Below are 15564 nucleotides of genomic sequence, written 5' to 3'. Positions count from 1 at the left end.
CATTCTCCTCCTCCATCCCCATAGAATGACCACAATCCGGATGTGACTTCCAAGTCGGGTTTCACCCCGCTGCACATTGCCTCGCACTACGGCAACCAGAACATAGCCAACCTGCTGATCCAGAAGGGCGCCGACGTCAACTACTCGGCCAAGCACAACATCAGTCCACTGCACGTGGCTGCCAAGTGGGGCAAGACCAATATGGTCTCGTTGCTGCTAGAAAAAGGCGGCAACATCGAAGCCAAGACCCGCGACGGGCTCACTCCGCTCCACTGTGCCGCACGCTCGGGACACGAACAGGTGGTGGATATGCTACTGGAGCGCGGTGCCCCCATTAGCGCCAAGACCAAGAACGGACTGGCTCCCCTCCATATGGCGGCCCAGGGAGAGCATGTGGATGCCGCCCGCATCCTGCTCTACCATCGCGCGCCCGTCGACGAGGTCACCGTCGATTATCTGACTGCTCTGCATGTCGCCGCCCACTGCGGACATGTGCGCGTGGCCAAGCTCCTGCTGGACCGCAACGCAGATGCAAATGCTCGAGCCCTCAACGGGTTCACGCCACTGCACATTGCCTGCAAGAAGAACCGCTTAAAGGTCGTGGAGCTGCTGCTCCGCCATGGCGCCAGCATTAGCGCCACCACGGAGAGCGGCCTGACCCCATTGCACGTGGCTGCCTTCATGGGATGCATGAACATTGTCATCTATCTGCTGCAGCACGACGCCAGTCCGGATGTGCCCACTGTGCGTGGCGAGACGCCATTGCATCTGGCAGCGCGTGCCAATCAGGTGAGTTTGCCGTGCACACAAAAAAACATAACCTTAAAAAATGTCTGCGCGTTCTTTGGGAATTTCACAAAAGTTTGGTGCATTTTATTTGTACATACAAAAAAATTCAAGTTTAGACGGGCTTGCCGCGTCCGAATCCGCCACGGAACTGGAACTGGCCAGTGCCGGCTCCGATGTCTCCCTTCTTGTCCGTTTCGTTGCCGCTGGGCGGGCCATGGCGGTAGGCAGCACGGTCCTCGTCGGCGTCACGTGGCTTGGCATCAGCTGGACGTGGGCGCGGGCGAGTGTGAGGATCGCGAGCGGGTCGCATAAAGGTAGAGGGCACAACCTCTGGGGGCAAGTGGAGGTACTTGCGCAAGTAGTCGATGCCCTCGTTGGTCACATACCAGTAGTAGTGACGCCAGTTGTACTGCTCCTTGACGATGCCGCGCGAAGCCAGCGACTGCATGGTCTTGATGACCTGCAAGTTGGGGATCAATTTCAACGCGTCGTGCTGGATTTTGTAATCATTCTCGGCCACCATGACGCCCTCCTTGCAGATGTACTCGTAGATGGCGATACGATTTGCCTTGGGGATGAACATTTCGGTGGAGTTTCACGGGGAACGGGAATGTGACTAGTTTCGCAAAATTTCACAAAAAGAAATATGTCGTCTCGGCGTCGATGTCTCGTTATCGAAGCTTCGTTTTGATAAGCGATATGTACTTGGTATCGATTTGCCCAGCATCGATAGCTGCACACTTATCGAAATGAAAATATTTGAATTTTATTCTGACATTGCTCATTCCAGACCGACATCATTCGAATTCTGCTGCGCAATGGCGCTCAGGTGGATGCACGTGCTCGGGAGCAGCAGACTCCGCTGCACATTGCCAGCCGACTGGGCAACGTTGACATTGTAATGCTGCTGCTGCAGCACGGCGCTCAGGTGGATGCCACCACCAAGGACATGTACACGGCGCTCCACATTGCCGCCAAGGAGGGCCAGGACGAGGTAAAAGAATTGATTGCGAAAAAGATCACGGACCACATCGATACTGTCTATCTGATGCAATTGTTTTGGATACGGCATCAGGAGTTTTTCATTTGATTTTAAGTTCTTATATTCCGTTGCATTAGTATCGTTTTTATCTTTTGTATCGACTAATATGAGTATTACCAATTACTGTTGTCTCTTTCTTTCTTTTCCGTTGTTGTCTTTTTTTCAAATAAATGTTGCCACCTTGTTTTCTTTTGTAGTATGGTATTATTTGTCTTCTTTTATAGTACTTTTCGTAGAACCTGGTCACACTCGAAAGTTCCTTGCACTTGCATTCCGCCATTTGCGATCATTTCGGTTTTCATTTTTGCACAGAATCGGGAGATTATTTGGTAACCGTTTGGTAAAATGTACATTTTCGTCCACAACTCTTCAGGTGGCAGCCGTGCTGATCGAGAACGGGGCTGCGTTGAATGCCACCACAAAGAAGGGCTTCACGCCGCTGCACCTGACGGCCAAATATGGGCACATCAAGATGGCGCAGCTTTTGCTGCAGAAGGAGGCTGATGTGGACGCACAGGGCAAGAATGGAGTGACTCCGCTCCATGTGGCCTGCCACTACAATAACCAGCAGGTGGCCCTTCTGCTCCTCGAAAAGGGCGCTAGCCCCCATGCAACCGCCAAGAACGGACACACGCCGCTGCACATTGCGGCGCGCAAGAACCAGATGGACATTGCCACCACTCTGCTGGAGTACGGCGCCCAGGCCAATGCCGAGAGCAAGGCCGGATTTACTCCGCTGCACCTGAGCAGCCAAGAAGGACATGCCGAGATCTCCAACCTCTTGATTGAACACAAGGCAGCTCTGAATCACCCGGCCAAGAACGGCCTCACTCCCATGCATCTGTGCGCTCAGGAGGACAATGTGAATGTGGCCGAGATTCTGCAGCGCAATGGCGCTAGCATCGACATGCCCACTAAGGCTGGGTTTACGCCCCTGCACGTCGCCTCACACTTCGGACAGGCGAATATGGTGCGCTTCCTGCTGCAGAATGGCGCGAACGTGGATGCAGCCACATTGATTGGCTACACTCCTCTGCATCAGACAGCTCAGCAGGGACATTGCCACATTGTCAACCTACTGCTGGAGCACAAGGCCAACGCGAATGCCCAGACCGTCAACGGGCAGACGGCCCTGAATATTGCCCGCAAGCTTGGCTACATCAGTGTGCTGGACTCGCTGAAGTCCATCACCACAGAGGATGAGGCAGGTACCGCACCAGCCCAGACCGAGGAAAAGTATCGCGTCGTTGCCCCGGAGGCCATGCACGAGTCGTTTATGTCCGACTCCGAGGAAGAAGGCGGTACGTATCTCCTGCTAGTCTTACACTTTGATCCATCCCACACTTGCGCCATGCTAGTACGCCAGCACATACAGTCCACGACCACACCCAAAGCCCATAGATTTATGCCTAGACTTAAGTGAAATCCCCCCGCTTTCATGTGTGCCGTCAGGTCACACAAACTGGGAATTGGACGCGTGCTACGAGTACGGCATTGGCATTGACCACAGCCACAGTCATCGCCACACACGGCCAGACACTCACGTCTACATGCCGTATTACCAGGGCGACACACTCTATGTCACCAGTAAGTGTCCACAGGGTTGGCAAGGCCTTGCCAGCAACTGCAAAAACTCGTAACTCCTAACTCTACTCGTAATCGTATTCGTATCTTACCCACTGGCCGTTATCAAGTGCACTAATTTGGCTGTAATTGGATTCTGAGTCTGAGATTGACCACCAAAGTTAACCCATAAATCGATATACTCACAATGTATACACAATATATGGCACTTGATATGGGGCTGAACTGTATCAATGTAAAAATTAATTCTTGCCGTTGTTGTAAATCAAATGAGTGCAGAGACTCAACTACTTTCCAATCCTCATTGTTTCCTTTGTGATTTCTAAATTTTTGATTTGATTTGTCCAATTTTCTATATATTGTCCGATGAAGTTTCATTATTATATTTGTTCTATTCGTCGGTCCGTTGGAATTACAACAGAACATTCAATCGATCAATAGCGTTCCAGAAAATGTATATATGTAATCTGAAACGACTCAACCTTTGAGATTATATATTCTCTGATATCAAGGAACCGAAATATCAGAGAGACTTTTGATTTGACTTCCAGCGCTCCGATGCAGATAAATGTTCCCGTATTTACTTTTACTCGTACCATGGCATGAAATATATCTACTACTCGTATATATGTACTTGTGTATCCCATGTATATCCTTTATCAAATTCTATTGTATCAATCTAATAATATACATATATGCTCCTGTTTAATGGTCATGCTAGCTTTACATACTATATCACCTTATATCAAATATTATTATACCGATTATACAATACAAAATGAAGCATGTCGATACATACAAAATTGTTTAACTAAAATCAAACTCATTTGCATTCTTCTACTTTCAATGCACCGCCCTATCGCTCTTGCTCTCATTCCAACTCTGCAACTCAACAACAACAATAAAAAACTACAACAACAACACTACAAATACACCAACAACTGCAACTGCAACTACAACTACAATCAACGCTACTATATGGCCAATTGGACTGTCTTGTGCTTTATCAAAATAAAACCGATATGGAATGCAACCGAATCGCATCGAAAACAACGCAATCGCAATCGAAACCGTATCCAAAATCTAGGCGAAGACAATATGCTATCAGATCAACCATACCGTTATCTGACTGTTGATGAAATGAAATCCCTAGGCGACGACTCGCTGCCCATTGATGTGACCCGCGACGAGCGCATGGACTCCAACCGCATGACCCAGAGCGTTGAGTATGCCGGCGGTGTGCCGCCCACCATTGGGGAGGAGCTGATCAGTCCACACAAGGCACAAGTGTATGGCAACTCTCCCAAGGCCACCGTGGATGGTGTCTACATAGCAAACGGTCATGGACACGATGAGCCGCCGCACGTGGGGTGAGTAAATTCGATTTTTGTTTTGAGTTATGGTGTCTAATGGGATTGTCTTGCAGCCGCAAACTGAGCTGGAAGAGCTTCCTGGTCTCCTTCCTGGTCGATGCACGAGGCGGAGCCATGCGCGGATGTCGACACAGTGGCGTGCGCATGATCATTCCATCGCGCTCCACCTGCCAGCCGACGCGGGTCACCTGTCGCTATGTGAAGCCACAGCGGACCATGCATCCGCCGCAGTTGATGGAGGGCGAGGCCCTGGCCAGCCGCGTGCTGGAGCTGGGTCCCTGCTCCACCAAGTTCATTGGCCCCGTCGTCATGGAGGTGCCGCATTTCGCCTCGCTACGTGGCAAGGAGCGCGAGATCATTATTCTACGCTCGGACAATGGCGAGACCTGGCGCGAGCATTCTATCGACAACTCGGAGGAGATCATCCACGACGTCTTGCAGCAGTGTTTCGAGCCAGAGGGTGAGTCAGGGGTGGGCCTGATTTTCCTTGATTATAACGTTTATTCTTTCCTGTGTAGAAATTGCCCAACTGGAGGAGCAAGCCGGCAATCATGTGTGCCGCTTTGTCACCTACGACTTTCCTCAGTACTTTGCTGTCGTATCGCGCATTCGCCAGGAAGTGCATGCCATTGGGCCGGAGGGCGGCATGGTCTCCAGCACTGTGGTACCGCAGGTGCAGGCCGTCTTCCCCCAGGGAGCCCTTACCAAGAAGATCAAAGTTGGCTTACAGGTAAACCTCTTTAAACCGCGAAAAGGCGTTGCGCCTGAGAAGCTACGCAAGATTAGCGTCAATCATGTGCCCAAGAAGAAGCGCTTCTCGCTCATCTGGTAAATCACAGAGCCAAACCAAAAGCAGGCCAAAAACGTCGAAATATATCTATACTAAATACAAAATACGTTATCGGTCAGCATATATAATCGTGCATTTAATCTACAACTTCCCTGAAATGAATATCAAAATTAAAATCAAACTCCAAAGAATGCAAAATACGTTTTCCAAAGTAGATAATACGCATTTATAACCAAAAATACAATCCAATAGCCAGTAACCAGTAACCATCTATGTTAACCCGCCCCCTTAGTCCTCTGTGTAGAAGTATGGTAGATGGTATGCACCTGTACTTACTCGTAAACTCAATACTCAGCACAATGCAAAGGCGATTCGCAGTGACGGAACTTCCTTTGAGTGTGTCATTCCTGAAACTGTGAGTGGCCTTTGCATGCCTGGCTTCAGAACATACTTCAAATGTTATTTATGTATGAAATATGTGCACTTGGTTTGAACTTATCGAAACACCTAAGAACTTTACGGCACTCAGCTTACATATGTGGAACCATTGCGAAATCGGCTTCCTCTTGCTAACTTATCACAGATGATAGATGCTATGCAGATAGTGACATTCAATAATACTTATATGCATATACAATATATATGAAACTATTGATGTTGATCATGGATCAAGAGCGACTTCTATAAATGCTCGCGTAAAGAAATTGTCAAGAGAAATACATGATTATCGAAATCGGAAATATTATGATACATTAACCAATATGCTATAACTACTTTAAACTATTATTCATACATTATTTATGATCTACTTATGCATAAGATTATACAAGTTCTCTGAAATGCAGTACTACCCAATAAATTTAGTTCAACAAAAACTTTATGCCAATGAAAATGTTTTAATTACTTTTCATTTGATTCATTTTTCATTCAATTGCTTTTTCAAAACAAATATAAAAAAATAATAAAAAGAGGTAAAGAAAAGAATACTTAGAAAGTTACAATTGGGTCCCGGTTCGAAGTGCCTAAACGAAGTTGTAACATTTTTAGCCTTACGGCATCGCATCGTAAGCAAAAAACGATTTTATAATGGCCCCCACTCATGAGTTCGAACTTTTCGCACGTTTTATTTGCATTTTCTCTGTATCTACTCCTCTACTATAATATCTCTTATCTAAATTCTTCCTAAATATTTTTCCGTTTTGAATTTTTGTTTTCTGTATAAATTGTATAAAGCTTTTAAGTTCTTTGAAATATTCTTCAGTTGTAGTCAAAGTTTTTTTGATGACTAAATTTATTGGGACATAAATGGGCTTGAACATTGTTATCGTTTGTAGTTAACTTATACCGTATTTTAACTGAAACATGCTGAAACAATTGCTCAATACCACCATGAATACGAAAAACGATATGCATAATACATTAAACTGAATAATCATTGTACAAAAAAAACAAAACACACGACCCAAAAAAAACGCCAAGGCGAGTGCTGGTCGAATCAAATCGAAAATGTTCACCCTTTTAGCCCCAGACTCATTTCATTTTATTTTAATAGTTTAATAGTACGTTAATTTCATGTTGTGTGACAAACAAGAGGCGCATATTTCGTATATCTTACTTGGTTTTTGTTATGGATTTATGTTACAATTTTATGTTATGTTCATCTCATGTACTTGGTACATACTATATGCGTATGCGTGGCCGGGGAATCGATTTTTGTCTATTATGCCAATCCGAAATTCGTTACGCTCTCGTTCTAGGCCCAGCCGGTCGATCCCGATCTAACCGCCAAGCTGCTGGGTCGCGGTGTGGCCGTATCGCCGATAGTGACGGTAGAGCCGCGCCGCCGTAAGTTCCACAAGGCCATCACACTCAGCATGCCGGCTCCGAAGGCCCACAGCCAGGGGATGATCAATCAGTATTCGGGCAACACGCCAACCCTGCGGCTGCTATGCTCCATCACAGGTAAGTTGTAGCTGTTACCGATTCGCCATCTGATCTTTTGTGTTGTTTGTAAAATGTGATCCAAGCAGTTATTCTAACTATTATGAGTATACCTACCCCCACTTACATTTACATTTACATTACGTTAGTTGATGTTTACCAGTACAGATCCTCCTCAACCTCCAACCTACAACCCCCTTCTCTGTCTCTCTCTCTCTCTCCTATCTACCTATTTCTCAGGCCTTCATTTACTTCATTCCTGGTTATGATTTTTTGAGTGTATACTATATGCTTTGATTAAGTTGATTTCGTATCTGCTTTCGTTGTTTCGTTCATTTTAGTTGTCTATAACATTTAGAATAAAAGTATATCATGTGCTAATAAGTAGTACTCTATAAATACCATAATGCCATATACTACTACCTAAAATATCCAACCCAAGTACCTATGCATAATGTTGTACAGAGATAAATTGCCAACAAAAAATATCAAAAGAACAAAAGATCTAGGGAGCATATTCAAAGATGGCTCCGTAAATTCGGTCCAATTCGTTTGTATAGTATGTGTAGGTCTCTCCCATCTGATATCCATTGTGCTTGTGTCTGTGTGGTAGATGCTACAAGTTGTTCTCGGGTGTTCCGGCAGGGCCCCGCCACGCCATGTTTCGATATCGCCCCCGCCTCGCATCGTATCGTATCGAGTAATCTCGTTGAATTTTAGCCCAGTTGTAGAGCATTCGTCATTCACCTTTACATACAGACACGGATACGCTCATACATGTACATCCACAACACCCACACACATACACACACAAAAACAACACAGGACACGACACTACAAGATAAGAAGTACAGTTAAAACAAATTACAACTCTTCCTGTGACACTTACTCCGCTCTAACCTCAATGTCATGTTCAGTGTGTCTACTCCCTCTCATTGTGCCTAACGGTGTTTGTTCCGTTACTCTCTTAATATTCTCTTCGTTACTCTTTACGTTCGTTCGTTCGTTTCGGTTTACCGTTTAAGTTTCAGTTGAGTTCTCCTGATTTTCGATGATAATTTTAGTGTTGAGCAAAAGACAAATAAAAAACAAAACAAAAACCAAACAAACTTCAATTTCAATTCTTGATTGAAAACATATTTATGTAATTGTTCTATAATTTCGTACTAATGCGTCATTGCATATGTGTGCACGCATTCCGTTCTGTTTTCTCAATCCATTGAAGGTGTGTTTCGGAAAAGGTCTCTAAAAGGTAACTAAAACAATGGCTCAAATGTCACAAATACTAAAAATAAATAATACAAATTCAGAAATTCACAAACATGTATGAGGTTTCAAATTGAAACTGTTTAAAAACTATCAAATCGTTATTTGTTCATATTTAGTTGTTTCGTTCTATGCCAAACAAAATAAAATACAATACTTAATGATTAATCAGCAATAACCATTACCACATGGTATGGTTGGTTGTGTTGCGAAAATAAGGCAAATAACAAAGCCCAAGAAAGAAAATTTGACAAAAAATTTGAAAATTCTGCATATTTTATTTATGATAAATTCTCTTGTTAAAACCAACTATTGCAAATATTTCAAAAATTTATTTTCCAACTTCTCTATGCTTTGAAAGATATTCATTTCCATTTAATTTTTTTGTTCATTGATTATTCGGTTTTCGGTTGTACTTTTGTTTTGATTTTAATTTAGTTCTTTGCTTCAATTCGTGTCTCGCTGCCTCTTTGGGTTTACTACTTAAACGAGTTTTAGAAGCTCAGGGTTATCTTTTGGGTTTCTGTTTTGGATACCGCTTTTGACCCCACTCCCATTGGCAGAGTTCTCTGGGCCAAGATTTTGCTTCCGACTCTTCCAAGCAGCTTAGTTTTCCAATTTATCGTACTTTTTCGAACCTTAAGCTTGTGATGCAAACGTCTTTGCTGCCTTCTACTAACTATTTCTCTAACAATCTCTCCCTATAATATACCATAAAAAGAACTACTAAGCGACTTTCTGAATGCACGCGGTTTTTTGCCAAATATATACGACATACGATACCTAAACTGCACAATTTTATTCAACAGTTTCGTAGGTTTTTGTAAGCTAACTAAAAGCCAAATAAAGTTGCTCTTTGGGCCATTGAAACCGTACTAAAAGCCAGATCTACTACCTTGACTTGTTGAGTTCCATTCTATTTGGTTTATGATTTGATTCTAAATCCATTCACACACATATACATACATATCTACTTGTTAAGGCTTTCCAGCTTAACATTTCATAACCATTTCAGTTGGAATGTTGTGCACCTGATTGTTGTTTGGTTATTTGTTATTTGTTGAGAGTTAAACGTTTTTGTTGTTTGCTTTTATTTCGCGTTACACATAAAGCAGAATATTCTGTACATTAAATGTTTTCCAAAATAAAAAAAGAACCAAATATGAATGATCAATTTCGAATTTCTACTGTTTGTGGCACCAAAGAGAACTTTTCTGAAACAGAACAAATATCAACTATTGAGGAAGAACCGAGAGTCAAGCTAAAGCTAATGGCTATGGCAAGCGATAATAACGATATATGTATATCTGAATATAATGTCTAAAAGTAGACGGTTACTTTTACTATGTATATTCCTGAAGTCAGTTGAAGTTTCCAATCGTATGATTTACTTGTTGATTTGTTCTTGATTTTTTGTTTTGTTTCGTTTGGTTTGGGATTTTCGTTTGTTTTGAACACATTTACAACAAGAAACACGTGACACGCTCACTTATTTACCATTCAAGAGAAACCAAAGAAATATGTTTTTTTCCAAAGTATTAAGCATGTTGTTTCGAAACGGCTTCGAAGTAAGCGCAACAAGTACCCTAGTACTCGTACCTCTGTAAATGCTACAGCCCTAATAAATTAATCAAAAAACCAAAAATGCTTGAAATCAAAGTGCCACTCATCTAACCATACACTCCACCACACCACAGTGTCCACTCACCACACTACTTACAACACTCAGTCAAAGATCACGACATGCGATGCATTCCATATTTCATATATGCTACATACATACATACATAAAAAATGAAGAAACTTACTTAATATTTCCAATACTTATCGCTAAATACTCGTACAATTTTAAAACTATACCATATACTACTCGTACTATACATACTATATACAATAATACCTTCCTATTCCATATAAATGCTTTGTAATTAACACACACACACACACACACAAATTGTAATTCTCTCTCTCTCTGAACAAGATTTTAAGTTCAATTTTATGGTTTCGTTTGTGAAATTAGTTCAAACCATTTTGGATTTCAATATTCAATCTGCTAATGAGACAAAAGTAGAGTTTTCAAAGAGTTTTTACATACAATATGTAGTCTATGCGTATACCCCATTTACATATGCTGTGTCTTTGGTGTTTGTGTGCCAAATAACTGAACGTCTCCCATCTACCGTCTACCCCCTACCTCGTCAGGCGGACCGTCCCGTGCCCAATGGGAGGATGTCACTGGCTCCACGCCTCTGACCTTTGTCAACGACTGTGTCTCCTTCACGACCACCGTTTCGGCTCGCTTCTGGCTAATGGACTGCCGCAACATCTCCGATGCCACCAAGATGGCCACAGAGCTTTACAAGTGAGTGCGCTGGCCTCAGTGCCTCAGTGGCATGGTTTCCATATCTATAATCTATTCATAATCTCCATTCTCCATTCAGGGAAGTCATTCATGTACCCTTCATAGCCAAGTTTGTGGTGTTCGCCAAGAAAATTGAACCCTTCGAGGCCCGCCTGCGCGTCTTCTGCATGACCGATGACCGCGAGGACAAGACTCTGGAGAAGCACGAGCTCTACACGGAGGTGGCCAAGAGTCGCGACGTGGAGGTGCTCGAAGGCAAGCCGCAGTACATTGAGATGGCCGGCAACCTGGTGCCTGTCACCAAGTCCGGAGACCAGCTGCAGCTCCAGTTCAAGGCCTTCCGAGAGAACCGTTTGCCCTTCACGGTGCGTGTGAAGGATCAGCATGCTGACATCGTGGGCCGCACCCTGTTCATGAAGGAGCCCAAAGTGGCCAAGGGCGAGCCGCCACAGCAACCCATCTGCATACTGAACATCGTGCTGCCAGAGGCGGTGATACCGGACTCGACCACAGCGTTCTCAGACCGCGTCACCTCCGCCTACAGAACCTCCATGTTCAGTTTGAGCAAGCACCAGAACGATCACTATATCGGCGACATTCGCATTGTGGATTTGTCCAATCTGCTGGGCAAGGACTGGATACAGCTGGCGCCAGAGATCGGCATCAACGCGGAGGAGATCGACGAGATCATCAACCAGAACACCGACAGCATAGCCAGGCAGGCTCAGAGCATGATCCGCCTCTACAAGGACAAGCCAAACTACGACATCCTGTCCCTAGAGACGGCGCTCAAGGACATCGGACGAGACGACATCATGAAAAAGTGCAAGAGTGGAAGACTCTCGCATTCGCGCGAGTTTGACGAGACGGACATCATGAAGAACTCGGAATCCGTGGAAGAGCTGGTTCGCAGAGAAAGTAAGTAGAGGACTCTCACTCCATCAGTCAAGAGATTACATTACTCTTGATGATAATTTCAGGCAAGCGAATCCAGCAGATCAACGAACGTGAAGAAGTCAAGTACTCTGCCGAGGAGAAGGAGGTCGAGGAGTCTGAGTCCGACGAGGAGCAAGTCAAACGGACCGTGGCCGAGAGGCGTGAGAAGATCGTCAAGCGCCTGTCCGTGGAGCGTTCCATACCTGCCTCAACGCAGAAGAAAGAAATCAACCGCGAAATAACCGAAATCAAGCGAAAGAGTCTGATCGAGGATAAGAAGGCCCATCACGAGTCCGAGATCCTTATGCAGCTGCCCGCCGACAATGTGATCATCAAGACAGCGGCTGTGCCCGAACAAGTCATGAAAATGAAGATGGGCAAGATGGACTCCACGGAGGTGAGCAAGAGCGACTTCGACAAGGAGCTGACGCACAAGTTCAAGTCATCCGGCCGCAGCTCTGAGGAGGAGGAACAGCCATCCCCCGACGCCATAAATAAGATTGTACAGGACATCAGTTCTACCGAAAAAACGGAGAAAGATGCAGTAGCTTTCAGTCGGGCCACGACCATCACTCGTCAGGAGGCGCGGGATATCACCGAGGATTTCCTGGAGATTGAGAAACGCAGCCAACTCCCGGCGACAACTTCCACAACGGACACAGTGCACGAGAAGTTTGTTGAGGAGGTAAAGGAGAAGAAGACTAGCCCCATGGCCTCAGTGACGCCGGAAACTGTGAAGGAGGTCGAGCACTTTATCAGCGAAGTGACTGAGATCGCCAGCAAGAAGGTGGAGAACATTATTAGCTCCTTCGAGAGCGCAAAAACGGAAGACAGTGCCGTAATCCTGCCGAGCCAGCCAGCGCCCGAGACAACGAAGGTCAGCGAGACCATTAAACATCTGGAGGACGCTAAGACAGTGGCCCAGGAACAGGTGAAGACCGTACAGGTCATCGAGAGTACAACTATCGAGGAGACAATCGCCGAATTCGAGGCGAAAAAGGTTAAGTACGACTTTCATGGCGGCGAACCAAAAACCCAAATACCCAAACTTGTGAGAAAGCCAAGCGAGGAGTCCATGAAGCCGACTGCGGCCCCACGTGCTGTGGCAGAAGTTGAAGGCGACCTGACAGCCGAGAGCAAGCCCGAGAAGCCCATTTCCAAAATACCAGTCAAAACTTCCGCGGGCGATGCCCAAAAGATTGGAGATGTGGTGGACACACGAAAGGTGACCCACGACTTCCTGCATAGCGAGAAGTTGGCCGCCGAGCCCAAGGCAGTGCCAGCAGCCAGCAAGATACCCAAGGTGGAGCCACGCAAATCAGTAGAGAAGCTGGTCGACAGAGAGTCGAGAGTCCTGGACGATCTGGTGGCCCCTACCGCCAGCATTATGACAGCAGCAGGCCTGGGTGCAGAGGTGCCAAAAGACAAGCCAGCCGAACAGCCAGAGATTGCAGCCAAGGCAGAAACCCTCACCGAAAAGCTTTCTGAATTGATTGACACATTCCACAAGGTCGAGGAGAAGGTTGTGAAATCTGAGAAGCATTCAGAGATTGCCAGCAAAATGGAGAAGACAGTCACGATCGAAGACAAGCCCCTCGCACAAGTGCAGCCCAAAGAGGACAAGGTGGCGGAAAAGATAGCCGAAGTTGTGGAAACATTCCACAAGATCGAAGAGCACATAGCTACCGCCGACACACGCAAGCTTACCCACGATTTCCTAAGCATGGAGCAGCAAAGCCAACTGCCAAGCATACCCCAAGCCCCCCAGCATCCTCTTGAATCCAGCCTGACATCGACAACAACATCGGAGCCAGATTCGGTGATCTCAGTGAAACCGTCGCCGCCTGCCAGCAAGATACCTGTGGTGGAGCCCAGGAAGACACTAATCGAGGAGTCAGTGAAGCCAACGGAGCCAGCCGCCAAGACTTTGATCCAGGAAGCTGTAAAGCCCACTGAGGAGCCGCCCAAGAAGATCCTGCCCGAGCGTCAGCTAACCGCCGATTTCCTGAGCATGGAACAGCAGACACATATACAGTCCCTACCCGCAAAAGCTCTGGTTGAGGAAGTTGTCAAGTCCGCTGAACAATTGGTAGAGCTGAAAACGGAAAAGGAGTCCCAGGCAGCGAAAACTCTGATCGAGGAGGCAGTGAAACCAATTGAGCAGCTGACCCAGCAGAAGGAGCCCCTGCCCGAACGTCAGCTAACTGCTGACTTTCTGAGCATGGAACAGCAGACGCAGCTGCATCCCGTGACCATTGAGCAATCAGTATTGCCAAAGAGCATCGATTCCAAGGTGCTGCCAGAAAAACTGTCCAAAGGCGATGGCATTGAGTCGGCGGCACCGATTGGAGATGCTTCGCTCTTCGAAACACCCAAACCGGAATTCGCTCTCGTTACCAAAAAGCCGGAAATTCTGCCGAGTGTGGTCCAGGAATTTACTGAGCACGATAGCAATACCTTTGACAAACGAGCCACTGTTCCATTGAGTGTGTCAATCAAAGACGACGGTCTCAGTGCTCCCCTGTCTATGGAGCCACGAAAATCCCTGACCGATGCCGAGTTCTGCAAGTCTGTGGGCGATACGATCAGCAAGAAGATGAGCGCGGGAGTCATTGAGATATCCGATGAGCTTAAACAAATTGGTAGCTACCCTAGTGAAACTTAAACCCATAATCCATTCGCTTACTCACATTTATTACATTTCCAGCGAGCGACATTCCAGACTCCCAGACTCCGCCGCCCACACCCAGCGACACGAAAATCGATAAGCAGAACGAAGAGCCGGAGCTGATCAGCTTGGAGCGTGGTAAGTAATGGCTATACATATATGATGCTTTGTTTTACAACCTTACTTATTATCATTCTGATTCTGGTCGGGCGACAGATTATCTCGCCGATAATGTGACCACGCTGCACACGACCACAGAGTCGACGTTTGAGCGCGTCTCTGCCATAACAAAAATAGGTAAGTCGGTTGTATGAAACGAGTGTATGGCTGGCTCCCTGCTCCCCGCTCAATTCTTTATGCAATTTGTAATTGTTATGTCAACTTACTTTATATATTTTCCTCTGTTTGCCTCTTTCGGTAAAAGACTATAAATTGTAACGATGATTTACTGTACACCTTTTTATTTTCATTTACGTTGGAATTTGCGTTTGAGTTTGTGCCACAATCCGTAGTATTTCTCTCGAACTATTTTTATTTTGTTTCATCCCCTTCAGTTGTACTCCCACTATTCTCTGCTCCCCAACATTTTCTATGTTTGTCTTGATTTGGGTCCAAAGGCTTTTTGTATGCAAAATACCATTCAACCATTAAACGATTGCGCTCCCAGAATACAATAGTTATATTAATTGTAATCGTATCTGTAAACGCGTATCTCAAACGGCAAACTGCTAATTGCTAGTGTGTGTATCTTAATCAAAAAAGTCTGTAAGTGCGGCAGTAAACCTGAACTAAAATAAGGGATCATTCCAGATC

At 45.5% G+C, this 15564-nt stretch overlaps 2 protein-coding genes across 22 annotated transcripts in view; one reads left to right on the top strand and one right to left on the bottom strand.

The window, feature by feature from the left end:
• LOC111073119 (ankyrin-3) overlaps window positions 1-15564 on the top strand; it is a 68436-nt gene that overhangs the window by 7439 nt on the left and 45433 nt on the right. For 9 of the 21 annotated variants that reach the window (XM_041594040.1, XM_041594039.1, XM_041594031.1 and 6 more), the window contains 14 exons: window positions 25-789; window positions 1580-1783; window positions 2205-3132; window positions 3284-3418; window positions 4503-4785; window positions 4842-5248; window positions 5307-5518; window positions 7336-7540; window positions 8745-8771; window positions 10988-11147; window positions 11227-12065; window positions 12128-14725; window positions 14791-14889; window positions 14968-15048. In XM_041594040.1, coding sequence (XP_041449974.1) covers window positions 25-789; window positions 1580-1783; window positions 2205-3132; window positions 3284-3418; window positions 4503-4785; window positions 4842-5248; window positions 5307-5518; window positions 7336-7540; window positions 8745-8771; window positions 10988-11147; window positions 11227-12065; window positions 12128-14725; window positions 14791-14889; window positions 14968-15048 — 6943 coding nt within the window. Of the gene's footprint in view, window positions 1-24; window positions 790-1579; window positions 1784-2204; window positions 3133-3283; window positions 3419-4502; window positions 4786-4841; window positions 5249-5306; window positions 6447-7335; window positions 7541-8744; window positions 8772-10987; window positions 11148-11226; window positions 12066-12127; window positions 14726-14790; window positions 14890-14967; window positions 15049-15564 lie in introns of those variants that run through there. The other 12 variants (XM_041594029.1, XM_041594037.1, XM_041594042.1 and 9 more) reach the window with 4 other exon arrangements.
• LOC111073122 (40S ribosomal protein S10b-like) lies at window positions 844-1468 on the bottom strand. Its single transcript, XM_022365288.2, has one exon. It carries the CDS (start codon window positions 1370-1372, stop codon window positions 902-904), a length of 471 nt encoding a protein of 156 aa, XP_022220980.2. The 5' UTR covers window positions 1373-1468; the 3' UTR covers window positions 844-901.

This window comes from Drosophila obscura, unplaced genomic scaffold (assembly GCF_018151105.1).
Source record: "Drosophila obscura isolate BZ-5 IFL unplaced genomic scaffold, ASM1815110v1 contig_208, whole genome shotgun sequence".
NCBI classification, from domain to species: Eukaryota; Metazoa; Arthropoda; class Insecta; order Diptera; family Drosophilidae; genus Drosophila; species Drosophila obscura.
Note: the sequence above shows the minus strand (reverse complement) of the source record. Positions and strands in the feature narration are given on the sequence as shown.